General features: G+C 45.0%; 1 protein-coding gene across 1 annotated transcript; it reads right to left on the minus strand.

Annotated features, from left to right (window-relative positions):
* Window positions 1-355: 355 nt before the first annotated feature.
* PNRC2 (proline rich nuclear receptor coactivator 2) lies at window positions 356-3,984 on the minus strand. Its single transcript, XM_033227846.1, has 3 exons — window positions 3,791-3,984; window positions 2,663-2,868; window positions 356-2,366 (listed from the first exon to the last, which is right to left on the minus strand). Exon 3 carries the CDS (start codon window positions 2,346-2,348, stop codon window positions 1,929-1,931), a length of 420 nt encoding a protein of 139 aa, XP_033083737.1. The 5' UTR covers window positions 2,349-2,366; window positions 2,663-2,868; window positions 3,791-3,984; the 3' UTR covers window positions 356-1,928.
* Between the last annotated feature and the right edge of the window lie 23,227 nt (window positions 3,985-27,211).

Consider the following 27,211-nt stretch of genomic DNA (forward strand, 5'->3'; position numbering starts at 1 on the left):
GTCAACTTGATAAATTCTTTCATTTTTTTCTATGAACCTAGATCATGGAATTAACTTTGAAAAGCTTTGTGACGTTTTCCATGTGTGGCTTTTTTTTTTTCCTTTTAATTGTTAGCACTACTGGGAGAGAGAAATCTCAAGTAGTTGTTTAATTGCATAGCTGTCAAATCCTAGTATCTTCTGTATCAGTCAGCAAACTAGTTGCTCCTTTTCAAGCCGTCCTGTCACATTTTAGTTGTGACTGTTTTTATAATCAGAAATTTAAGAGAAGTCCAAGAGTTTTGAGTATTGAGTATATTATGAGCTTCAAGTCAGTGACATTTTTAAAAAATATTAAGCAATCAAAACCATTTTAAAAATAAAACCAAGCCAATGGGGAAAAACAATTTTATTTAATTTTATGCTTCAAATTCATATCATGTACATTAAGTACCATATAAACTTGTCTTTAGGCTATCAATATTTAACTTGGGCAGTACTTCATCTTGATTTATTTGGAGAAATACAGCTTAGGCATCTGCTAACCTGCTTAGGCATCAAAAGAGGTGCCAAATTACAAAATAGGGCATTAACAATCAAAAATTTTAAACTGACCCACATACCTTCTACTGGTTTCGCTTATGTTTAAGCATTTACTCTTAAGGTTGGCAAAACATGTTATCAATGTATTATGCAAGAGTACATCTTTTGCATAAGTGGTCCGTTGGGTTGCACCTACCCTTGACCAAACAAAAACCAAACATCACTGGCACCATACTCAAAACTACCTGTATCCTAGGTTATAAGATTGTGAAACCCAAAAATCTGTAAGGTTGGAGGGACTCCAGTTAATCTTTGGGCTTAGAGGAGGAAAAAAAAAATAGTCCCATACTGCATTTCACATCTCTTCAAAATAGTTTTAGCAGCTTAAACCTTTTTAGTTATAAAACTTACTACACTTGGATTTACTTTGAAATGTAGTTTACAATCAAATCAAGTATAACATACATACACTGGCACTTTAGCACAAGGGCAAACTTTAAAAACAAATTATTTTGGACCTTTAAAATTAGGCCATACTATAAAAAACAGTCCACGGTCTTACATTCAGCAAATTGATACTAAAATATTCCATTTTTGTAAGATAAAGGCCAATAAAACTTTACATATGCTACAAGTTTATTACAGATATGTACATGGCTCTTTCTCCCCTAGGTACTTAAAATTTTCACATTATCCAACTCCCCAAAGCAAGCTTTGCAGGAATGAGGCCAGATCACTATTAGAATAGCTTGCGCAGTGCTGTAATACAAAAATGTATTTTGAAAGCTATTGAGTGACCATTAAATACTGTTTCTATAAAAAATGGTTTTGGTGTATTTGTTGACACTTAATCCATTATATTTAATAAAACAGGGCCATTGGGATGTACTATGTCTCATTCTAATGAACTCCAAATGCCCTTTCTACCCACTGTACAATTCACTAAAATGCAATTATTACAAAAAATTCACATTTTCTTTCAGCAGTGCATCAGGTTGTTAGCATATTACTGGTTTGGGTGTTTCTAATATACTAAACTTTCAGATGTTTACCTAATTCTGAATCCTTGTGTTAGCTTGAAGCTTATAATCTGATTCACCAACTTTCAACAATCTACTCCGTGAATGATAAATTACTATCTTCCCCTAACAATAGAAAAAGCTGATTCCTTTACCACTCCCCAAATCTAAACTTGGTTTCCACTTAAAAGTTACTCAGTTGAGAACATTAAATATCAAATATCATTAGTTTAAGTTGCACTGATACTACCATTGTATCACAGTGCACACAACACGAGATGGTCTATTTTTTTACATTAATTAGCAGTTCTACACAGATTAATTCCTTAGCGAATTTGTTTCAGACCAATTGACAACTATCCGTGAACATAATTTTAACATTTGTCTTTATACCTGTACTTTAAGTAAGGTTTTAAGTTGAAATGTCATTATTTCCTTATCTGAAGGATTAAAGGAAACAGGGACCCAGTGGCTTGGTGGTTTGGGAAGAACACTTGGTGATGGTGGCTCACTAAATTTGGCACCAGCATAGTTCTGATTAGCTTGAGATTTAAAAAGTAAGCTGGGACCTGATAAGCTAGAATTCCAACTCTGATTATTTGGAAAATTTTTGTTCTTCCCCCCACTTTGCATGGCCTGCCAAGCAGCTGCTGATGAGTTATAACCATGTCCTCTTTCTTTTTTCTTATGAACAATCTTCATCTGGGAATTCTGATCCTTGGTCTTCTGTCTGTTAAGCTGTTGTTGGTTCTTACTAACATTTCTAGATTGAGGGGCTGGAATGTTATACCTCTCTCCACCACCCATCTTCAGCTTCTTTGTCACCTACAAGTGAATGGAAACAAATATTGAGTAAAATTCCATTAAGTTCAAATCTGTAAGAAGCTTCTATGGCTCCAACTTATAATTCCAGATATTTTGAACAAGACTCAATAATAGGCTATTCAGCTGCTTTAAATTCAAAAAGCAAGCTGTTTAGACTCCAATATATGCACAACCTTTATTGTTATACCTCTCAAGAAAAATGAGCTTACCCACAAATCTGCATAATCCATTTTAAAATAAAAACAATTGGTTTAGGATGGCTCCATCATAAAATGTTTGCCCATTATGATGCTTACCTTTCAGTCTGCTTTTCAGATTGCAGGATCTCCACTACCTGCCCTCTTCCTTGCTGCCAAGCCCAAGATAACAAGTGTTGCTTTCTGACAGATCCTTTCCTTTGTCTCAATACAGAAGTTTTCATGGGCCGATCTGCTGAGTTCAGCCTAGGAGCTGAGGCCAACATCTGAGTCTCCTCAGCACACAAGTTTGAGAGAAGTCCTAGCTAGAAAAGTAAAGATTACTTCATTATTTCAAAAACACGTTGAGAAAGTGATCATTTAGATTTACTACAAAAATCGTTGACTGTAAAGAAGGCTACTTCCTGAACTAAAAGGTAGAAAATTTATCTTAAGATGGCTTTCTTTGACCTCATAACCACGATCATTTAAAAACTCTTCACCCTTGAGATCCAGTCACTCCTGGAGAATTTTTGGAAATGTCTCGAAGTGCCGCAGTAAGTTTTGTTTTTATCTTTTTCCTGGGAAAGACCTTCAGATTCTCTCACGTATAAAATCAAATAACGAAGTGTTAAATGTTAAGAGTCATGTCAAAAAATTGGCTTCAGGCGGATTTTCAAAAGAGACCGTGTTTTTAAACTCCCACCAGAATTTTTCAATCTTTCCACACACGTCACATCCATTTTCAGTCTCTTGGAACATGTAGACATCACGCAGTGTTTCCTTTGGTTATGAACACCCTCGCCTCCTCTCCGTCTTAAAATAAGTTCTCACAAACCCTAACAGTCTAAGCCCATCTCACATCTATAAAAATGTCTCCCTAGAGGGAACGGCTCAACGTTCAAGGTTTGGTTTTAATTTGATGTTCCAAGAAAAGTTACCAAATAGTTAAGCCCCCTCCTTTCAAAGGGGTAAGAGAGCCTTCCAAACAGATAAACCACCCTAAATAAATTGCCATTTCCGGACTGTGAGTCATTCACAACTCTAACTTGGAAAACTCGCCTCCTCAGACGCCACACGGGCTTGACTTCCCAGTGGCCCCATCTCTCCGGAGCCGCAGGAGTCGGGGCGCTGCGACCGCCCGCGCCCGCCCGCGTGCCGGGATCTCGCCTCCGCTCGCCTCCTTCCCCCAACAATGGGGAGCGCAGCCACCAACATGGCCGCGCCCGCAGCGCAGCCGCTACTTACCGACTTCAAGCTCGGAACTACGGCGGCAGTGGCTCCCTCTCGACGTCGAAGCCTCCCTCCCTTTCCAGGGAGAGACGAGGCACGGACCGACAAAGCCCAGGAACACCGATGAGCAAGCCGCCGGCCACCCCAGCTTCTACAACCCAACCTCCTCCTCCTGCCTCTACCGACAAAATGGAGTCGGCGGCGACCGCAGAAGCAGGGCCGGGCGGCTCTGCGGCCAATCAAAACACGACAGCGCAGGCCTGGCCAATGAGAAGCGGGCCACCGCCTGTTGCTGGGGTAGGCCGGGGGGCGAAGGCGGGGAGGTGGGGCTGCCGAGGGTTTGAAATCCGCCCGGGGAGGAGGAGCATGCCGGGAGTAACTGCCCTGTCCGCGGGTGTCTACGGCCTTGCCACGGCGGCCTCCCAGCGCCTCTGGCCCGCCAAGGCCCCGGCCGCTAGCTCTCGGCTCTTCCTCCCGCTCGGCTCTCGTGCGCGCGGGCTCGCTGCCCTTGGGACTGCCCTGAGGGAAAAGACTGACCGGCGGGGGACGTTTGGTTCTCGAATTAGGGCCACTGAGTCGCGTAGCCTGTATTGACAGATGGAGGATACTCCAGAAAGCCGCTTGCCAGGGCCCAGCCCCCGCCCGCCTCGGGCCTCGACTTCTGGGTCGCCTCTCTCCCACATCCACAACTCCGCGTCCGAAGTCGGCGCGTCCCTGCGGTTCCCTCCGGTGCCCCCCACCCTCCAGCCCCGCAGTTACTCAAAAGTTGCCTCCCTGTGAAAGCGGTTCAGACACACGCGGGCAAGTCAGTCACTTCCTGCTTGGTGGCCCCATTGGTCCTTAAGTTCAGTTAGAGCCCGTAACGCGCCGGGTTACAGTTTCCTATGCCTGCAGCTCTCCCCACCCACACACCCTCGAGGGCCACAACTGGTTAGGTTTTGTTTCTCTGAGCACAGCGCTTTCGCTCGTGGTCAGTGCACAGTAAGTTTGCTGAGAGAATGAGGGCTGCTCCCTTCCCCTTTCTGCCCCACTTGTAGGTGAAAAAAAGGAAAGAAAGAGAATATTGTTCAGTTGATTATGCCAGCCAGATGCAGGTAAGGGGAAAATGGCAATTTCTTTGGAGTACATGTGTAAGCAACCCAATGTTAATCTTTTAAAAGAGAACACTAATTTCAATGAGCGTGAATAATTCTGGGATAAACGGTACAAAATCAAGTCTCATTACATTCCCAGTTTGTTCGTGTACACACATGGATACATACATACGTAAGTTTACATTAAATAATTTGTATTTACCAACTTTTTATAAATCTCATGTAATTTGTCATTTATTTTTGAAACGGAGACTTGCTCTGTCGCCCAGGCTGGAATGCAGTGGCACAATCTCGGCTCACTGCAACCTGCGCCTCCTGGGCTCAAGCGATTCTCCTGCCTCAGCCTCCTGAGTAGCTGGGATTACAGGCGCCCGCCAACACACCCTGCTAATTTTTGTATTTTTAGTAGAGACAGGAGTTCACCATGTTGGCCAGGCTGGTCTCTAACTCCTTATCTCACGTGATCCGCCCGCCTCAGCCACTCAAAGTGCTGGGATTATAGGCGTGAGCCACCACACCCGGCCTGTATTTCGTTTTTTAATCTTCAATTTTTTGCCACCGTCATCCCCCACTTCCCAATCCAACCCAAATTCCTATATTCTAGCCATTGGATCTTAAGAAAAGTTACTGCATCTTAAGAGATGCAGTTTGTTAATCTAATTTGATAAAAGGTATTTTTGAGCATAGGGACTTTCTGATGCTAATCATAGTCAAATAAGAAGTATGTGGTAGGCCGGGCGCGGTGGCTCAAGCCTGTAATCCCAGCACTTTGGGAGGCCGAGACGGGCGGATCACGAGGTCAGGAGATCGAGACCATCCTGGCTAACACTGTGAAACCCCGTCTCTACTAAAAATACAAAAAAAAAAAACTAGCCGGGCTAAGTGGCCGGCGCCTGTAGTCCCAGCTACTCGGGAGGCTGAGGCAGGAGAAGGGCGTAAACCCGGGAGGCGGAGCTTGCAGTGAGCTGAGATGCAGCCACTGCACTCCAGTCCGGGCGACAGAGCGAGACTCCGCCTCAAAAAAAAAAAAAAAAGAAGAAGAAGTATGTGGTAAACCAACAGGTGTCTCAGTGAAAGGGTAATCTGTTTTTCCAAACATTCAAGAAGTTTGCTTAGACGTCTAGCCAGATAATAGTCAGCTGTATTTAATGAATTTTTAATGGTGTCACTTTAAAAAACAAACAAAAAATTCCGTGGCTCCAGATTGTAATACAGAATAAAATTTAAACTCTAAACGTTTAGAAAATCATTCAAAGCCATTGTAATCTACAATTACTCTTTTCATGGCAGGGCATGGCTCACACCTGTAATCTCAGCAATTTGGGAGGCCGAGGCAGGAGGATCACTTGAGCTTGGGAATTTGAGACCAGCCTGGGCAACATGGCGAAACCCCATCTCTACAAATATACAATTAGCTGGGCATGGTGGCACACACCTGTAGTCCCAGCTACCTGAGAGACTAAGGTGGGAGAATCACCTGAGCCCAGGAAGTACAGGCTGCAGTGAACTGCAATCATACCACTACACTCCTGGATGAGGGTAAGACACTGTCTCAAAAAAATAAAAAATTAAAAAAAATAAAAAACAATTCATCTCTTCAGCCACTCTGAATTTTATCTGCATAAATGTACACATAACATTGGAAATGTATAAACACACACAGTATATCCTTACTCTGCCCCCTACCCTGTGCTAAATTTTTTTTTCTTATTTCATTTAATCCTCACAATAATGTTGTGGGGTAGGAGTTGTTTTCATCCCCACTGTACAGATGAAAAATCTGAGGTTCAGACAGTTTCGCGTTGAAAGCCAGGCACTGGGATTCAAGAGCCCAGGCTGCAGTTTTCCTGTAGCATCTGTGCTCCCCAGCACCTAAAAGGTGTTTTGCCCAGAGCAGACACTGACTGACTGTTGACTGGGCTGCCGGGGCTGTTGAGGCAGCAAAAAGTCTCCATCCTACCATCTGGCAGAACCAGTTTCTTTGCCAGAAGGTCAGAGTCGAGATGCCCTCGGGGAAAGCATTGTTAAAGCTTTTACCGCATCCCAGACTCCCAGCACAGTCTCAGGCTAGCTCCAGCCTCATCATTCATTAGTATTTACCAAGTGCCCTCAACAGCTCAGAACTAGAGAGGAGAAGTTAAAATAATACCCTTTTTGGGATATCTGACACAGCTTCTGCCAGACCCATGTGGTCTTTAAACTCAGCTCCTCCAGCACAATCCTATTAGCAGTTATCAGTTCAAATAGGAAAATGTTGATGCCAACCAACAGCTCTCAGGATATAGCTCACCTAGACTGGAAGCCAAATGCATAATAAATACATGGATGTTTAATAGAAACTATTTAGCAAAGATTTATCTGGTGCCTACTTTGTGCCAGGCACTATGCCAGGCCCTGGGGATACAACAGTGAAGGAGGCTCCATCCTGGCCCTAAAGGAACCCAAAAGCTGTTTCCTTTACAATTTATCAGAGAGGGAAACTGGTGTCTGGGAGATTTATTCCCTCCCTTCTTCCCCTGAGAGTCAAGGACAGGCAATGCCAAAATCAGCCTGCTAACCTCACTCAGGAGGTGCAGGTAACAAACATTGTGACTGGACCCTGCGAATAAAGTAGAAAATGAGGGAGACTCTCACAACTTACAGAAATTTTTTCACTGGAGAATCTGTTTTGAGCTACGTATCAGTGGCAACCAAAATCAACGAAATCATTAGGAAAACATTATCTACCTAATCTGTAAGTACAGGTGGAGCAAAAAGCAAGTGTTTCTGGGCCAGGCACAGTGGCTCACGCCTGTAATCCCAACACTTTGGGAGGCCAAGGCGGGCGGATCACCTGAGGTCAGGAGTTGGAGATCAGCCTGGCTAACATGGTGAAACCCCGTTTCTACTAAAAATACAAAAAATTAGCTGGGCATGTTGGCGCGTGCCTATAATCCCAGCTACTCGGGAGGCTGAGGCAGGAGAATTGCTTGACCCTGGGAGGCAGAGGTTGCCGTGAGCCCAGATCGCGCCATTGCGCTGCAGCTTGGGCAACAAGAGCAGAACTCTGTCTCAAAAAGAAAAAAAGAAAAAAAAGTGTTTCTGAAAGCCCAGCTTTGGGTGAGAGACAAGTTGTAGGCTGAGGCATACAACCGCACCAGTGCCAGAGTGGTTAGAGAAATCACCCAGGTTTGCCATGGCTTTGGAATAAGTCATAGTAGAATCGACTGGCCTTCAGGCTGATTCTCAGTTTCTTCATCTGTAGAATAGCAATCCTCCCTGTCTTGTAGAGCTCATGGTAGGAGCCAATGAAATAATGAGTGTAAAAGCACTTTTATGATGTAGATTTAGAATATTCCTGTAATGCCAGCACTTTGGGAGGCAGAGGCGGGAGGATCACTTGAGCCTAGGAGTTCAGGATCAGCCTGGGCAACATGGTAAAACCCCATCTGTACAAAAAATACAGAAATTAGCTGGGAGTGGGAGGTGGTGTGCCCCTGTGGTCCCAGCTACTTGGGAGGCTAAAGTGGGAGCATTCTTTGAGCCCAGGATATTGAGACTGCAGTGAGCCATATATATACACCACCATACTCCACTATACTCCAGCCTGGGCAACAGAGCGAGACCCTGTCTCAAAAATAAATACACAGAACATGCTAAAAATGTTAGGTACTTTAATATTATCCCCCAACTCAACCCCCGCCCTAGTGAGTCCATTTCAAAACAAAAGCTGGTTTAGTTCTCTTTCTCCTTCATGCTCATATATGAAATCAGATGGTCAACTTGGAATGTTTGCAGGTCTGTCAGCTCAGGACTTAATTCGGTTTGAAGAAGCAAGCAAATTCTTAGAACCTGCCAGAAGAATGAAATGGAACACCTGCCCACTGTTTCGATGTGCCTCAGAGTTCTCATCTGGTTGCCAAACTGATTGCAAAACACACACCCCTCCCCATACCATGAATTCACTTCCTGGGGAAGCATCTGCTGCCTCCCTGCTTGCTCAGAGGTTCCTGAGAAGTGTCAAATCTGTTCTTAACCATTGCAACCATTTTGATCTCATTACTAAACAGGGCACAGGAAGTCAATGCTGAACTCCCACTCCTCCTGTCAATGCTGATCCAGGGGTCCAGCCTTCAAGACCCTTAAAGAATTCTGATGCCCAGACCCCATCCCAGAATCAGAATCTTTGAGCACGGGGGTGCGGCTATTCCAATCCAGCTGATTCCAATGTCTCACTCTAGTTGAGAATCGCTGCTTTCAGTTTTGCTAAGGGCAGTCCCCTGGTGTGGAGACATATTTATGAAGGAGACCCCCTTGTCCTATGTAATTCTCAAAGTTGGTGATAACACCACATAACCCCAAGAAGTCAGAAACCAGCTCCTGAGCACCCAGAGTTGTTTAGATTAGCTTTTAAAAGTGATTTTCACACAGGTGGACTCCCAGGCTCGGCCATGGGGTTCCTTGCTAGTTTGTTGATCCGAGTCGTCTAATTCTTGGCCCATTCAAGGGTCTTGGCCTCAGTCCCCAGGCCAGAAGCTGGCTGAACGGAGAGACGGGCAGCGATCTTGAAAGGAACTGATGAAACAGGCTGAGACTGCTACCTGCGTTGATAGGAAGAGGAAATCTGAAACACCCCGTGCTCACTCCCCCCAAAATAATGGTATATCAGAGCCATCTACTTATATGTAAGACCGTAACAATGCCTGTCCCCCAACTCTTCACACTCGTGGCATAAGGAAGAGACACGCCATCCCCAGCTCAGAAATAATGGGAGGCTCTAAAGAGAATCAAAGGAAACAGGAAACCACTGAAGCTCCCACACAGTGTTTGCTTGACAACATTCTCTGGATTCACTTGCTACTGTGTTTGTCTTTTTTTTTTTTTTTTTGAGATGGAGTCTTGCTCTGTCACCCAAGTTGGAGTGCAGTGGCGCGATCTCGGCTCACTGCAACCTCTGCCTCCTGGGTTCAAGCAATTCTCCTGCCTCAGCCTCCCGAGTAGCTGGGATTACAGATGCCTGCCATTACCCTGCTAATCTTTTTTTCTTTTGAGAAGGAGTCTCGTGCTGTTGCCGAGGCTGGAGTGCAGTGGCGCAGTCTCGGCTCATCCACCTCTCAGACTTAAGCGATTCACCTGCCTCAGACTCCCAAGTAGCTGGGATTACAGGCACATGCCACCACGCCTGGCTAACTTTTTAGATTTTTGGTAGAGACAGGGTTTCACCATGTTGGCCAGACTGGTCTTGAACTCCTGACCTCAAGTGATCCGCCTGCCTCAGGCTCCCAAAGTGCTGGGATTACAGGTGTGAGCCACCGTGCCCGGCCTAATTTTTATATTTTTAATAGAGGTGGAGTTTCACCATGTTGACCAGACTGGTTTTGAACTCCTGACTTCAAGTGATCTGCCTGACTTGGCCTCCCAAAGTGCTGGGATTACAGGCGTGAGCCACCGCACCCAGGCCTCTGTCGGCATTTTCACAGGTGAAAATCCGAGGTTCAGCACCACCACGCCCAGCCTCTACTTTGTATTGTAATAGCTCCTACCATTTTTAACATCTTCTACACATCTTTTTAACATATTCTAAATCTACATCATCCAAGTGCTTTCACTTTATTTCATTCAGTCCTACCATGAGCTTTACAAGGTAGGCACAGTTGCTGTTCTAAACTGAGGCTGAGAGAGACTCGTTCACCTCTGCAACAAATATCTTGTATTTTAAACATTTTCTTTGGAGTTTTGTCTCATTACATAACACATTAATTATAGAAAAGGTAGATAAAAAATAAGTAGAAATCACTCAACATCTCACTTCCCGGAAGTAAGCATTGTGAATGCTTGGAAGGTATGCCCTTCCAGTCTTTTTTCTATACCAGGAGAAAGTGTGAGTCGTGGCGGGAGCATAGACACCAAAACCTGCTCAGCGACACACCTTAGCTCTGTGGCTTTCTAGCATATGACTGACTTTGGCAGGTTGTTTAACTTCTCTGCCTCTGGGTTCAAGCGATTCTCCTGCCTCAGTGGTATATATTCTATTGTTACCTTTTTTCACTTTTTTTTTTTCTTTTTCTTTTTCTTTTGAGACAGAGTCTATCTCTGTTGCCCAGGCTGGAGTACAGTGGCATGATCTCAGCTCACTGCAACCTCTACTTCACAGTTTCAAGTGTTTGTCCTGCCTCAGCCTCCTGAGTATCTGGGATTACAGGCGTGTGCCACCACACCCAGCTAATTTTTGTATTTTTAGTAGAGATGGGATTTCTCCATATTGGTCAGGCTGGTCTTGAACGCCTGGGCCTCATGTGATCCACCCACCTCGGCCTCCCAAAGTGTTGAGATTACAGTTGTGAGCCACCATGCCTGCCCCTTTTTCCACTTTTTAAACTCAGGATATTGTAAGCATGTTTCTATGTATATATACATTTATTGCTAACCATATTTTATATTATGACCATCTTTGATTAATTTTACTATTCTCCACTGTTATTTCCAATTTTTTGCTATTATGTGCTGAGTTGGATATCCCTATAAATAAATCTTCATTTCTGTAAATAAATTTCCTTTAAATAAATTATTAGGGGTGAAAGTACTAGGTCACAAGGTAAATATATAGGTAAGACTTTTGATACATATTACCAAGTACCTTCTAGAAACTATGTATCCCTGTATGCCCCCACCATCAGGCTAAAAATCAGCCCCAGGCTTCTGGCTTTGAGGATACTGTTCTCCGTCCTTGTTGTTTATAGCTGCTTTCCTGACATTGGATCTGTAAGAGGAGTTGGTGAATTTACATTGGTGAATTTATTTGTTTTTTGAGACAGAGTTTTGCTCTTGTTGCCCAGGCTGGAATGCAGTGGCACAATCTCGGCTCACTGCAACCTCTGCCTCTGGGTTCAAGCGATTCTCCTGCCTCAGCCTCCCAAGTAGCTGGGATTACAGGCGTGTGCCACCACGCCCAGCATATTTTTTGTATTTAGTACAGACAGGATTTCACCATGTTGGTTGGGCTGATCTTGATCTTCTGTCCTCAGGTGATCTACCCGCCTCGGCCTCCCAAAGTGTTGGGATTACAAGCGTGAGCCACCTCACCCGGCAGTGAATTTCTTTTGACGGGAAACAGTCAAAGTAATTTTAAAAGGTTTTTTTAAAGATCACGTGTTATGTATGGCCTTTGTACAAAGCATGCCTGTGGGACAGCTTTTTCTGGGGAACATGGAGCTAATAAGATCCATTTATTCGTCACAGCCTCCATAGCTGTCAGTTTGGCAGTTAATGAGCTACAAACATCTGGAATTTCCACTGACTCAGGCAAGCCGATGTTTGTTCTGTGGCCAATGGCTTGGGTTTGGAAAGAGACTATGAGTCAAGCTTCCATGGCCGGAAAGCCTAGATTTTGCCACAGCAGAAAAAAAAACAAAAACAAAAACAGATTGACATAGTCTTAACACTTGATTAAACTGTTAGGTGACACCATGGCATGACTTCCAATCTTGGGAAGAGCAGGCAACAAAGGAGTCGCCATTCGCCCACAGTTTCCAAGGCAAGAGGAGGTGAAGTAACTTGCTCAAGTTCAGTCTGACCTCTTGATTCCAGTTCACCATGATTTAATATTTACACCATCTCCTTGCCTTTGACTGGTATATCTTTATTTTGTTTTGTTTTAACTGTTACTGATGCAATTCAAATATATGATCTTTTGCATATTACAAATGTGTTGCATATTAAATAATAACAGTAAGTATCGAGCACTTTACCATGAGTAATGTACGCTGTCCTAAGCAATTAAAAAAAATTTTTGTTTTTTAAACAGGATCTCTGTCACTCAGGTTGGAATGCAGTGGTGAGATCATGGCTCACTGCAGCATCAATCTCCTGTGCTCAAGCAATCCTCCTGTCTCAGCCTCCTGAGTAGCTGGGACAACAGGTGTAGGCCACCGTGCCTGGCTTAGTTTTGTATTTTTTGTAGAGACAGGGTTTCATCATGTTGTCCAGGCTGGTCTTGAACTCCTAGGCTCTAGTGATCCACCTGCCTCGGGCCCCCAAAGTGCTGGGATTACAGGCATGAGCCATTGCACTAGCCTGTCCTAAACAATTGATATGCATTATCTTATTTAATTCTCATCACAACCTACTGAGGTCACTAGTAGTATTGCCTCATTAAATGGATGAGAAAACTGAGGTTCAAAGAGGTAGGCTAAGTGATTTGCCCAAAGTCACACACCTCGAACTTGAACCTGGGTCACCCTGATGCCAAAACCTGCTCTTAGCCACTCTGCTACACCAACCTAGTCTTCAGGGTCCATATTGCTAGGAAGCGCTCAGAATACAGTATGCTCTAAATGGGAGGTAGCCATCCATGGATGAATGGATAAGCAAAATGTATAATATACTTACAATGGAATATTATCCAGTCTTAAAAAGTTAGGAAATCTTGACACATGATACAACATAAACGAATCTTAAGGACATTATACTAAGTGAAATAAGCCAATTACAAATGACAAATACTGTATGATTCCACTTATATGAGGTTTCTTGAGTAGTCAAATTTAAAGAGACAGAAAGCAGAATGGTGGTTGCAAGGGCTGAGAGGAGGGGAAATGAAGAGTTATTATTTAATGGATGTAGAGCTTCAGTTTTGCAGGATAAAAAGAGTTCTGGAGATGGATGGTGATGATGGTTGCACAAGAATACGAATGTACTTAATATCATTAAACTGTACACTTATTTTTTTTTTTTTTTTTTTTTGAGGCGGAGTCTCGCTCTGTCGCCCAGGCTGGAGTGCAGTGGCCGGATCTCAGCTCACTGCAAGCTCCGCCTCCCGGGTTTACGCCATTCTCCTGCCTCAGCCTCCCGAGTAGCTGGGACTACAGGCGCCCGCCACCTCGCCCGGCTAGTTTTTGTATTTTTAGTAGAGACGGGGTTTCACTGTATTAGCCAGGAGGGTCTCGATCTCCTGACCTCATGATCCGCCCGTCTCGGCCTCCCAAAGTGCTGGGATTACAGGCTTGAGCCACCGCGCCCGGCCTAAACTGTACACTTATAAATGGTTAAGTTGGTAAATTTTATGTTATGTGTATTTACAAATGAGGAAGAAGAAGAAGTAGGCCGAGCGTGGTGTCTCACACTTGTAATCCCAGAACACTGGGAGCCTGAGGCAAGAGGATCGCTTAAGTCCAAGAGTTCAAGACCAGCCTGGGCAACAGAGTCAAACCCTGTCTTTACAAAAAATAAAAAATTAGCCAGGCGGCCGGGCGTGGTGGCTCATGCCTGCAATCCCAACACTTTGGGAGACCGAGGCAGGCAGATCACCTAAAGTTGGGAGATCGAGACCAACCTGACCAACATGGAGAAACCCTATCTCTACTAAAAATACAAAATTAGCCAGGCATGGTGGCTTGTGCCTATAAATTCCCAGCTACTCAGGAGGCTGAGGCAGGAGAATCACTTGAACCCAGGAGGCAGAGGTTGCCATGAGCCGAGACCACACCACTGCACTCCAACCTGGGCCACGAGAGCAAAACTCCGTCTGAAAAAAAAAAAAAAAAATTTAGCCAGGCATGGTGGTGCACACCTATAGTCCTAGCTACTCAGAAGGCTGAGACGGGAAATTCACTTGAGCCTGGGAGGTTGAGGCTGCCGTGAGCTCTGATCGCGCCACTGCACTTTAGTCTGAATGACAGAGCAAGACCCTGTCTCAAAAAAAAAAAAAAAAAAAAAGTAGTAAAGTAAAGGTATTTCTTTATACCATGGATTTTGTTTCAACATAGTCATTTGTCTAAATATTTAAATAAGAAAGCTAACACTTAAAATAATAAAAGATGTTCTTTCTACCTTGACAAATTTACATTCACAACAACAAAATTAACCCCAACCTTTTATGTCATTTGCATGCAGTTTCCTTTTGTTTCGAGGTCATGGGGCAAAAGACGTGCAGAAGCATTTCCCTGAGGCCTGAACAGTGTTAGTCCTAAGAATGGCTGTCAAGGGTTACAGGTTGTGTTGTGCCAGCACTGAGCGGCAGACATGCCCATATGTTCATATCATGTACAGTAACACATGTAGCCACACAGTCGTTTGACCCCTATGAACCCATGGCTGGAAGATTTCAGTTTATTTAGACTTGCAACTTTCTTTTTTGTTTTTTTCCAGACAGAGCTCACTCTGTCACCCAGGCTGGAGTGCAGTTACATGATCTTGGCTCACTGCAACCTCCGCCTTCAGGGTTCAAGCGATTCTCCTGTTCAAGCCTCTGGAGTAGCTGGAATTACAGGCGTGACCTACCATGCCCAGCTAATTTTTTTTTTTTTTTTTAGTAGAGACGGGTTTTCACCATGTTGACCAGGCTGGTCTTGAACTCCTGACCTCAGGTGATCCACCTGCCTCAGCCTCCCAAAGTGCTGGGATTTATAGGCATGAGCCACTGCACCCAGCTAGACTAGCAACTTTCATTCTTGTGTTCATTTATTTCAAGATAGAATGATAATTGTGTCATTAACAATTATTGTTTGTAATTTGATTCTAATATTTCCTTTTTTTTTTTCTTTTTTATGGAGATGGAGTTTCACTCTTGTAGCCCAGGCTGGAGTTTAATGGCTCAATCTCGGCTCACCACAACCTCTGCCTCCCAGATTCAAGCGATTCTCCTGCCTTAGCCTCTCAAGTAGCTGGGATTACAGGCATGCGCCACCACATCCAGCTAGTTTTGTATTTTTAGTAGAGATGGGGGTTTCTCCATGTTGGTCAGGCTGGTCTCGAACTCCCAACCTCAGGTGATCCGCCCACCTCAGCCTCCCAAAGTGCTGGGATTACAGGCATGAGCCACTGTGCCCAGCCTAATATTTCACTTTTATCTTATCTTATTTAATAAATTAATTTTATGTATGCTTGTGACATGGGGTTCTCTAACCCCAGAGCAAGGGCCTCTCTTGCCTAATCTCAGGGGTAATATATTTGCTTGTATGTCCTTAAAATCTAATATAATGAAATATAGATCAACTATGGTGTCTAATAGTTCTGTGACAGCTATCTCCGCTAGAAGGATCCTGGAGCAGGCATTAACCACATACAAGGACCACAACTGCCACCAAATGCTGTAGCTCAGGGTTTTCCTTTTGGTAGCCCTTAGCTGGTAAGACCCCGGCAAAGCTGACACTTCAAGCCCTCCCTTCTTCCTTCCTTTTCAAGGATCTGGACACGTAGAGTTACAGGCTCTATATACAGGGACTTTCCTTCCTGGAAATCCCATTATGTCTGCCTGTTTGCCAAACTATTCCCTTGATTGACAGGATGCAGCCTATTCAAACTTCTCTATGTGTCTGTTGAATAAATGCATGTATAAAAAAGGCATGGCCTCACATAATTAATCAGGCATCTGTAAGGGAGAGAAGATGATCTTTCCCTTACCCATTGCAGGATTCACGGCTGAGAGGCCATAAGAAAGAACAGATAGGCCAGGCGCGGTGGCTCACATTACAGTGCCTGTAATCCCAGCACTTTGGGAGACCAAGGTGGGTGGATCACAAGGTCAAGAGTTTAAGATCAGCCTGACCAAGATGGTGAAACCCCATCTCTACTGAAAATACAAAAATTAGCCGGGCACAGTGGCAGGTGCCTGTAATCCCACCTACTCAGGAGACTGAGAGAGGAGAATTGCTTGAACCTGGGTGGCAGAGGTTGCAGTGAGCCGAGATCGCACCACTGCACTCCAGCTTGGGCAACAGAGTGAGACTCTGTCTCAAAAAACAAAGAAAAGAGAATATAGAACAGCAGAGAAGCATAACAAATCTATTTAATACAAATTTTATGTGACACAGGTGACTAAGAAATGAAGACTCTGCTGGGCACAGTGGCTCACGCCTGTAATCCTAACACTTTGGGAAGCCAAGGTGGGTGGATAACCTGAGGTCAGGAGTTCAAGACCAGCCTGGGCAACAAGGTGAAACTCTATCTTTACTAAAAATACAAAAATTAGCCAGGTGTAAAAATTAGCTGGGTGTGGTGGCCCACACCTGTAATCCCAGCTACTCAGGAGGCTGAGGCAGGAGAATTGCTTGAACTTGGGAGATGGAGGTTGCAGTGAGCTGAGATCACGCCATTGTACTCCAGCCTGGGCAACAGAGTGAGACTCTGTCTCAAAAAAAAGAAAAGAAAAGAAGAGAAAAGGAAAGAAAGAAAGAAGGAAGGAAGGAAGGAAGGAAGGAAGGAAGGAAGGAAGGAAAGAAAGAAAAAGAAGTAAAGCAAATAAAGAAAACATTGTTGGGGTTGAACTAAGAAGAAAATGAGAGACTGGGTGTGGTGGCTCACACGTGTAATCCCAGCACTTTGGGAGACTGAGGTGTGTGAATCACAAGATCAGGAGTTTGAGACCAGCTTGGCCAACATGGTGAAACCCCGTCTCTACTAAAAATACAAAAATTAGCTGGGCATGGTGGTGCATGCCTGTAATTGCAGCTAATCGGGAGGCTGAGACACTAGAATTGCTTACGCCTGGGAGGCAGAGGTTGCAGTGAGCTGAGATGGCACCACTGAACTCCAGCCTGTGTGACAGAGCAAAATTCCATCAGAAAGAAGAAAGAAGGAAGGAAGGAAGGAAGAAGGAAGGAAGGAAGGAGGGAGGGAGGGAGGGAGGGAGGGAAAGGAAGGAAGGAAGGAAGGAAGGAAGGAAGGAAGGAAGGAAAGAGAAAGAAAGAAAAAGAAAGAAAGAAAGAGAAAGAAAGAAAGAAAGAAAGAGAGAGACATGGAAATCATCCTAGCAGAGTGGAAATCTTTAGGTGATTATTAAGAAATGGAATGAATGAAATGGAAGTTGATAGGGTTAAAACAAAGGTCTTAATACAATACTATCAAAGGTTGGGTAGACCAAAGGAAGCCTTGTCTGGTCCCCCAACATTAAAAGGCCCAAAACAAGTTTTCTGTCTTTCTCCCAGTGTGGAGAAATTTTAAAGCTAGAAGGCAGAGATTACAATGAAATCTAATCAGAAATTTCCAGGGGCAATCATTGGATAAACTAATCAAAATAAGGATTGACAAAAGGGACAGAGTCCTTTGGCTCAACCCTTAGCTGGGGATCCAAAGTCTTTTGCACAAGAGAGGGTAAAATGGTCTGTTGTGGGAAGTCAGGGACCCTGAATGGAGGGACAGGCTGGAGCCACGGCACAGGAGCATAAATTGTGAAGATTTCACCTTAATATGGACATTTATCAGTTCCCAAATAATACTTTTTTTTTTTTTGAGACGGAGTCTTGCTCTGCTGCCCAGGCTGGAGTGCAGTGGCCGGCTCTCAGCTCACTGCAAGCTCCGCCTCCCGGGTTCAGGCCATTCTCCTGTCTCAGCCTCCCGAGTAGCTGGGACTACAGGCGCCCGCCTCGTCGCCCGGCTAGTTTTTTGTATTTTTTAGTAGAGACGGGGTTTCACCGTATTAGCCAGGATGGTCTCGATCTCCTGACCTCGTGATCCGCCCGTCTCAGCCTCCCAAAGTGCTGGGATTACAGGCTTGAGCCACTGCGCCCGGCCCCAAATAATACTTTAATAATTTCTTATGCCTGCCTTTACTTTAATCTCTTTTTTTTTTTTTTTTTTTTTTGGAGACGGAGTCTCGCTCTGTCACCCAAACTGGAGTGCAGTGACCGGATCTCAGCTCACTGCAAGCTCCGCCTTTCGGGTTCATGCCACTCTCCTGCCTCAGCCTCCCGAGTAGCTGGGACTATAGGCGCCCGCCACCTCGCCTGGCTAGTTTTTTGTATTTTTTAGTAGAGACGGGGTTTCACCGGATTAGCCAGGATGGTCTCGATCTCCTGACCTTGGGATCCGCCCATCTCGGCCTCCCGAAGTGCTGGGATTACAGGCTTGAGCCACCGCGCCCAGCCTACTTTGATCTCTTAATCCTGTTATCTTCATAAGCTGAGGATGTACGTCATCTCAGGACCACTGTGATAATTGTGTTAACTGTACAAATTGATTATAAAACATGTATGTTTGAACAATATGAAATCAGTGCACCTGGGAAAAGAACAGAATAACAGGGATTTTTACGGAACAAGGGAAGACAACCATAAGGTCTGTCTGTGGGGTCGGGCAAAAAGAGCCATATTTTTCTTCTTGCAGAGAGCCTACAAATGGATATGCAAGTAGGAAAGATATTGCTAAACTCTTTTCCTAGCAAGGAATATTAATATTAATACCCTGGGAAAGGAATGCATTCCTGGGGGGAGGTCTATAAACGGCTGCTCTGGGAATGTCTGTCGTGTGCAGTTGGGATAAGGACTGAGATACGCCCTGGTCTCCTGTAGAACCCTCAGGCTTACTAGGGTGGGGAAAAACTCCGCCCTGGTAAATTTGTGGTCAGACCAGTTCTCTGTTCTTGAACCCTGTTTTCTGTTGTTTAAGATGTTTATCGTGGGCCGGGCGCGGTGGCTCAAGCCTGTAATCCCAGCACTTTGGGAGGCCGAGAAGGGCGGATCACGAGGTCAGGAGATCGAGACCATCCTGGCTAACACGGTGAAACCCCGTCTCTACTAAAAAAAAATACAAAAAACTAGCCGGGCGAGGTGGCGGCGCCTGTAGTCCCAGCTACTCGGGAGGCTGAGGCGGGAGAATGGCGAAAACCCAGGAGGCAGAGCTTGCAGTGAGTCGAGATTCGGCCACTACACTCCAGCCCGGGCAACAGAGCGAGACTCTGTCTCAAAAAAAAAAAAAAAAAAAAAAAAAAGATGTTTATCAAGACAATACGTGCACTGCTGAATATAGACCCTTATCAGTGGTTCTGCTTATGCCCTTCGTCCTGTTCCCTCAGAAGCATGTGATCTTTGTACCTATTCCCGGTTCTTACACCCCCTCCACTTTTGAAACCCTTAATAAAACCTTGCTGGTCTGAGACTCAGGCAGGCATCACTGTCCTACGGATATGTGATGTCACCCCCGGCGGCCCAGCTGTAAAATTCCTCTCTTTGTACTATCTCTCTTTATTTCTCAGCTAGCTGACACTTATAGAAAATAGAACCTATGTTGAAATATTGGGGGTGGGTTCCCCCAGTATGGTCTGGGGGTACAGAAGAGAATTTTCTGAAACGAGAACATAAAAATGTAAAAGTTGGTAGTGTAACCACCCAGTGGATTCTTCCTGCCTGCTGCATAAACAAAGACCACAGCATTGCAGTAATGAAAGAGTTTAATAGACATGAGGCCAGTCACACAATGTGACAGACAGAATTAGGACTCAAATAAATCTCATCCAAAGTTGGTAGGTTAGGGGTTTTCCAAAGGCACTTTTGAGGAAGGGGTGCTAGGGGTGGCTAGGCTTGCTGCTGATTGGTTGGGACAGAGATGAAATCATAGCGGGTGGAAGCTGTCCTGAGTGCTGAACTCCTTCTGAGTGGGGCCACAGGAGCAGTGTTGGTGGATACAGGCAGAGCCATCAGGTATGGATGGAGCCATGGGTTTCAGACTTCCAAAAACTGAAAAGGTACTCAAAAGGCCAGTCTACAATAGTGGTGTTATCTGCAGGAGTGGCTGTCAATTAAACAATGTCTTCACCTTAGCAGAATTCAGATTCCTCTCCTCCCACAGCCTGATGACCTTTCATTGGCTTCACAAAGACGGTTGAGTTTTGGGGAAGGCCTGTTATCATTTAAAGTATAAACTAAATGTCTCTCAAAGTTAGCTCAGCCCCAAAGCTCAGGAATAATTAAGGGAAAGGCAAGATGGGTGTGGATTAGATCAGATCTCTTTTACCGCCATGAGTTTTTTACTGTTATAATTTTTGCAAAGGTAGTTTCAATGGGATTATGAAAATTGGTATATTTTGCAAATCAAAAATAAAATTGTAAGTCACCCAACCATCTGAACGGATCCTCCTCTTGACCAAGAGCATTCCAAAGTTAACCTGAAAAGCTAATTCAGGCCATGATGGGAAGGGGGAGTTGAACATGCCTTGTTATTCCTTTTGGAATTCAGACACAGCTGACCAGCATTAACATTAAAACAGGTCTTAAGACTGATAGAACAGGTCAGGTGCAGTGGCTCATGCCTGTAATCCCAGCATTTTGGGAGGCCAAAGTAGGTGGATCACCTGAGGTCAGGAGTTCGAAACCAGACTGGCCAACATAGCAAAACACTGTCTGTATTGAAAATACAAAAATTAGCTGGGTGCAGTGATGGGTGCCTGCAATCCCAGCTACTCAGGAGGCTGAGGCAGGAGAATCACTTGAACCTAAGAGGTAGAGGTTGCAGTGAGTCAAGATCGCACCACCGCACTCCAGCCTGGGTGACCGAGCGAGACTCCATCTCAAAAATAAATAAATAAATAAATACATTTTAAAAGGCTTCCTTGTCCATTCCCATTATATCTTTCCCATTGAGATCACCAACAATTGTTTATGGAGGCTAGAGTCTTTTGTTATAATGTTGGGTGCGTTAGGCCTCAGGGGCAGGCCTCTGACCTTCCCCTGCCTCCTTTCATCTGCCCCAAGGCAGGACTTGGAGTCTTAAGACTCTCCGATGAGAGGGTCCCACTCTACACCCTGTGGGACAGAATGCTAATATCATGAAGCTTCCATAAAAACCCAAGAGGACTAGGTTAGGAGAGCTTCCAGATAGCTGAACATGTGGAAGTCAGCAGGAAGGGGAAGAAAAACTGGTCCAGGTGCTGGGAGGGTGGCGCACCCCAACTCCACAGGGCCAGAAGTTCCTGTGCTTGGGCCCCTTCTAGACCTCACCCTACGTATACCCTCATCTGGCTGGTTATCTGTGTCCTTTAACACAGCTTTCTTAGTAAACCAGTGAATGTAAGTGTTTCTCTGAGTTCTGTGAGCCACTCTAGCAAATTAATCGAATCCAAAGAGGAGTCTGGGGGAACCCCAGCTTGAAGCCAGTCGGTCAGAAGTTCTGGAGGCCCAGACTTGTAACTGGGGGAGTGGAGAAGGAGGGAGCAGTCTTGGGGACTGAATCCTCAACGTGTGGGATCTGGCACTGTCTCCGGGTAGATAGCGTCAGAACTGAATTGGAGGTAACCTGGCTGGTGTCTGCTGGTTGGTGGTGGGGAGAGGCCCCCACACGTTTGGTTATGTAGCAGGACAAGTCGCAGACAAAACCCCTCAGACACCGAGTTAAAGAAGGAAGGGCTTTATTCGGCCGGGAGCTTTGGCAAGACTCACATCTCCAACAACCAGGCTCCCTGAGTGAGCAATTCCTGTCCCTCTTAAGGGCTCACAACTCTAAGGGGGTCCACGTGAGAGGGTCGTGATCAATTGAGCAAGCAGGGGGTACGTGACTGGGGGCTGCATGCATCGGGAATCAGAACGGAACAGAACAGGACGGGGATTTTCACAGTGCTTTTCCATGCAATGTCTGGCATCTACAGATAACATAACCAGTTTCGGTCAGGGGTCGATCTTTAACCAGGCCCAGGGCTCGGCGCCGGGCTGTCTGCCTGTGGATTTCATTTCTGCCTTTTAGTTTTTACTTCTTTCTTTGGAGGCAGAAATTGGACGTAAGACAAGATGAGGGGTGGTCTCCTCCCTTAGTCACGGAAGTTTCCTTCTCTGTAGTTGATTGTTGCGGTGTGAGAGTAGAGGAAAAACAGTGTTAGGAGAGTTTCTCCCTAGACGACCTTGTATCAGTTATATGATTTGCAGCTATATCCTCCCATTCCGTAGGTTGCCTTTTGAGATACTGTGGATACTATCCTTTCATTTAGAAAAGTTTTTAAATTTGATGAAGTCTTATCTGTTTTGTTCTTTTGTTGCCTGTGTTTTTGGTTGTCATAGCCAAGAAATGATTGTCAAATCCAATGTCATGAAGCATTTGTCCTATGTTTTCTTGTATGTTATAGTTGTATCACTTACACTTAGATATTTGATCAATTTTAAGAGTTAATTTTTTATTTTTATTTTTTTAGAGGCAGAGTCTCACTCTGCCGCCTGGGTTGGAGTGCAGCGATACAGTCATGGCTCACTGTAACCTCGAACTCCTGGGCTCAAGGGATCCCATTTTTAGGTTAATCTTTGTATATGATGTTAGGTAAGGGCCTCACTTCATTCTCTGGCATGTGGACATGCAGTTTTCCTAGCCCCATTTGTTGAAAAGATCATCCTTTTCCATTCAATGGTCTTGGCAGCTCTGTTCCATTGATCTGTATGTCTGTCTTTATGCTAGTACCCACTGTTTTTGATACCGCAGTTTGTAGTAAGTTTTCAAAGCAGGAAGTGTTAGACTTCCAACTTTGGTCTTTTTCAAGATTGTTTTGGCTGTTCGAGATCCCTAATATGCCATCACTTTTGCTATATGCTATTTGTTAGAAGCTAATCACTAATCCCCACACTCAAGGAGGGGAGATTACCGAAAGGATTTGAATACAGGGAGGCAGAAATTACTGCAAGACATTTTAGGGGCTGCCTACTACAATAGATAACATTTTTTTTTTTTTTTTTTTAAGATGGAGTCTCGCTCTGTCACCCAGGCTGGAGTGCAGTGGTGCAATCTTGGCTCACTGAAAGCTCTGCCTCCCGGTTTGCGCCGTTCTCCTGCCTCAGCTTCCCGAGTAGCTGGAACTACAGGCACCCACCACCACGCCTGGCTAATTTTTTTTTTTTTTTTTTTGTATTTTTAGTAGAGACAGGGTTTCACCATGTTAGCCAGGATGGTCTCAATCTCTTGACCTCGTGATCCACCCACCTCGGCCTCCTAAAGTGCTGGGATTACAGGCATGAGCCACCGCACCTGGCCTACAATAGCTAACATTTACTGAGTACTTAATATAGTAAGTCATGTGTATATACTCGCATAACCTTCATAACAGCCCTGGGAACCAGAAATATTACTATACCTGATTTGTAACAAAGGAAATTGAGGTTTAAAGAGATTAAACAATTTACCCACGGCCATCCAGCTGGGATTCAAACCCAGCCTGTCCAACTCCAAAGCTGTGCTTTTAACCCTTACACTGCCTATGCCATATCTCAGATGAATGGGAAATGTTCCTGGTTATCATTTAGAGCTTAGCTTTATGATTTGCAAAAGTCTCAGATGACTGCTCATGAGTAGAAGAATAAGCTTTCTCAGCTGAATTTAGTATTAGTCAAATGAATCTGAGAAATCCTATTTTAGTTCAATGTCAACTTGTTATAGAGGTTTGCTACCCACTGTGGAAAAGAAAGGACAAACCCACAAACATACAGAAGAATTTTTCTTCTTGCCGCAATGGAAACTATTTATGTTCTCCAGGCTTCTGTAAGAAGAAGCTTGGCTCGAAGGAAGCTTCTGGATCGAATTTCATAAGCAGCTGCCTCATAACGTAAAAATTTCTCTCAAACATCTCCTAGAGCTTCTGGCTCACGTCACACATGACAGAACTTGGTGAAAACAAGTTTCCACAGAGCCTCTTCTCCTGAGAAAGTTCTGCTTTCAAATAACTCCATCCGCACCTGCTCCCCAGTCAGATTCTAACACTGGTGAAGAGGAAGCCTCCTTCTCACCCTGAGGAACGTGTCGGGGAGTGTCTGAATGAGTTATAAAGACTCTCTTCTCCTCTTTTCCCCCTCCTTTTGCGACCACATCTGCAAACTCTCAAGAAAGAACATGTTAGTTTGGGTTTAAAACCCAGAATAGAAAGCTGGCATTAGAAATGTTTCAGGAATGCTGAGAATTTTTAGAGGTGTTCTTTTTTTTCTGTTTTTTGAGACAAGAGTTTTGCTCTTGTTGCCTAGGCTGGAGTGCAGTGGTGCGACCTCAGCTCACTGCAACCTCTGCCTTCCGGGTTCAAGCTATTCCCCTGCCTCAGCCTCCTGAGTGGCTGGGATTATAGGCATTTGCCACCAGGCCCAGCTAATATTTTGTATTTTTAGTAGAGACGGGGTTTCACCATGTTGGCCAGGCTGGTCTCGAACTCCTGACCTCAGGTGATCCACATGCCTCAGCCTCCCAAAGTGCTGGGATTACGGGCATGAGCCATTTTGCCTGGCCTAGAATGTGCTCTTAAAGGTTCTTGTTCTCATTATGTTTTTATGAGCAGCTATAATTGTCTTAGTGCTTCAGCTTAATAGAGGAATCCACTCTATTCAAATTTTTTTTTTTTTTTTCTGAATCCCAACTCATTCCTCGGCACTGGATTGGATGCTGTGAGCGTGCAGAGAGGAATAAGACGTGGGGCTCGCCCTTAAGGAGCTTTAACAGGAAGACCCAGAAATAGGAGCAACCATGTCTGCTATAAGGCGGAACAGGCCAGATGCTATCAGGGAGTTGCAAGTAACCATAAACACGTGCCAAACACAGTCTCTACAGAAAAAAAGAAAAAATAGCAGGGCATGGTTGCTCACACCTGTAGTCCCAGCTACTTGGGAGGCTGAGGTGGGAGGATCACTTGAGCCTGGGAGGTCAAGGCTGCAGTGAGCTGTGGTTGCACCACTGCACTCCAGCCTGGGCAACAACCAGAGTGAGAATCTGTCTCAAAAAAAAAAAAAGAAAAAGTTTTCGGCTGGGCATGGTGACTCATGCCTGAGGCAGGCTGATCACCTGAGGTCGGGAGTTCGAGACCAGCCTGACCAACATGGAGAAACCTCGTCTCTACTGAGAATACAAAATTAGCCGGGTGTGGTGGCACATGCCTGTAATCCCAGCTACTTGGGAGGCTGAGGCAGCAGAATCACTTGAACCCGGAAGGCGGAGGTTGCGGTGAGCCGAGGTTGCGCCATTGCACTCCAGCCTGGGCGACAAGAGTGAAACTCCATCTCAAAAAAAATAATAATAGGCCGGGCGCGGTGGCTCACGCCTGTAATCCCAGCACTTTGGAAGGCCGAGGAGGGCGGATCACGGGGTCAGGAGATCTAGGCCATCCTAGCTAACACGGTGAAACCCCGTCTCTACTAAAAATACAAAAAATTAGCTGGGCATGATGGCGGGTGCCTGTAGTCCCAGCTACTCAGGAGGCTGAGGCAGGAGAAAGGCGTGAACCCGGGAGGTGGTTGCAGTGAGCCAAGATTGCACCACTGCACTCCAGCCTGGGCAACAGAGCAAGACTCCATCTCAAAAAGAAAAATAATAATAATAACAAAGTTTCCTCCCCTTTGCACATGGCACTCCTGTCATTTCCAGAAGCCCTTTTCTACACTCTCACAAGCTGTCCTGAGAGTTTCACCCACCCACTTGGGGACAGCACAGTGTCAAGAGCACAAGCTCTGGAGCGAGGCAGCCCGGTGTTGAATCCCAGCTCTGCCGTGCAGACGACGCATAACTCTGGGCAAGTTACTTAACATCTCTGGAACAGTTTCCCCACTGGGAAAATGATAATATTTCCTGTTGGCCCAGCACAGTGGCTCATGCCTATAATCCCAGCACTTTGGGAGGCCAAGTCGGGAGGATCACTTGAGCCCAGGAGTTCAAGACCAGCCTGGGCAACATGGAGAAACCTCATCTCTACAAAAAATACAAAAATTAGCTGGGCATGGTGGCACATGTCTGTAGTCCCAGCTACTTGGAGGCTGAGATGGGAGGATCACTTGAGCCCAGGAGGTCTAGGCTGCAGTGAGCCATGATTGTGCCACTGTACTCCAGGCTGGGTGACAAAGCAAGACCCTGCCTCAAATAATAATAATAATAGTAATGATATTCCTTATCTTGTTTGGTGGTTTTACAGATTAAGTGAAGTGGTCAATTTAAAGGATTTAATGGTCAGGTCATACAAAGCATTCAATGAATTAGCATTTATGACATCTCTATTTCCTAAATGGAGGTGTGACTAGGTATGACTAGTCCAACATATTTGAGGTGTGACTAGTTCAACATATTTGCCCAGAATTATTCAGCTAGTAAGCAGTGAGGCAGGGCTTGAGCCCAAGACTTCTGGCTCCAAGTCCAGTGCTCGCTCTGTTGTTTAGCAGCCTGAAAGCTATGGGAGTCCAGGACCTGACCCAGGGGCTGGGGAGGAAGAGTAGGAAGTGGGAGGAGTGGAGATCCAGAGAGGTTTCCTACGATAACATGGAATGGAGACTTTCTTTGAGCTGCTGTATGTGAAAGCCTTCATCTAAGGATTATTTTCAACAGCAACTCAATTTATTGGGTATCCTACTCAATGTATTAGTGTAATTTCTTACTTCACATTGAATGTTCAACACCTTTTGTTTTTTTCTTTTTTTGAGATAGTGTCTCACTGTGCCACCTAGGTTGGTGTGCAGTGGCGTGATCTCGGCTCACTGCAACCTCTATCTCCCAGGTCGAAGTGATTCTCCAGCCTTAGCTTCCTAAGTAGCTGGGATTATAGGTGCATGCCACCCCACACCCAGCTAATTTTTGTATTTTTAGTAGAGACATGGTTTTGCCATGTTGGCCAGGCTGGTCTCAAACTCCTGACCTCAGGTCATCCTCCTGCCTGGGCCTC

This window comes from Trachypithecus francoisi, unplaced genomic scaffold (genome assembly GCF_009764315.1).
Source record: "Trachypithecus francoisi isolate TF-2019V2 unplaced genomic scaffold, Tfra_2.0 Lachesis_group12, whole genome shotgun sequence".
Lineage (NCBI taxonomy): Eukaryota > Metazoa > Chordata > Mammalia > Primates > Cercopithecidae > Trachypithecus > Trachypithecus francoisi.

What these genes read in the sequence shown, in the direction of transcription:
- PNRC2 (XM_033227846.1), bottom strand. Translation starts at nt 2,348, where the DNA reads ATGGGTGGTGGAGAGAGGTATAACATTCCAGCCCCTCAATCTAGAAAT.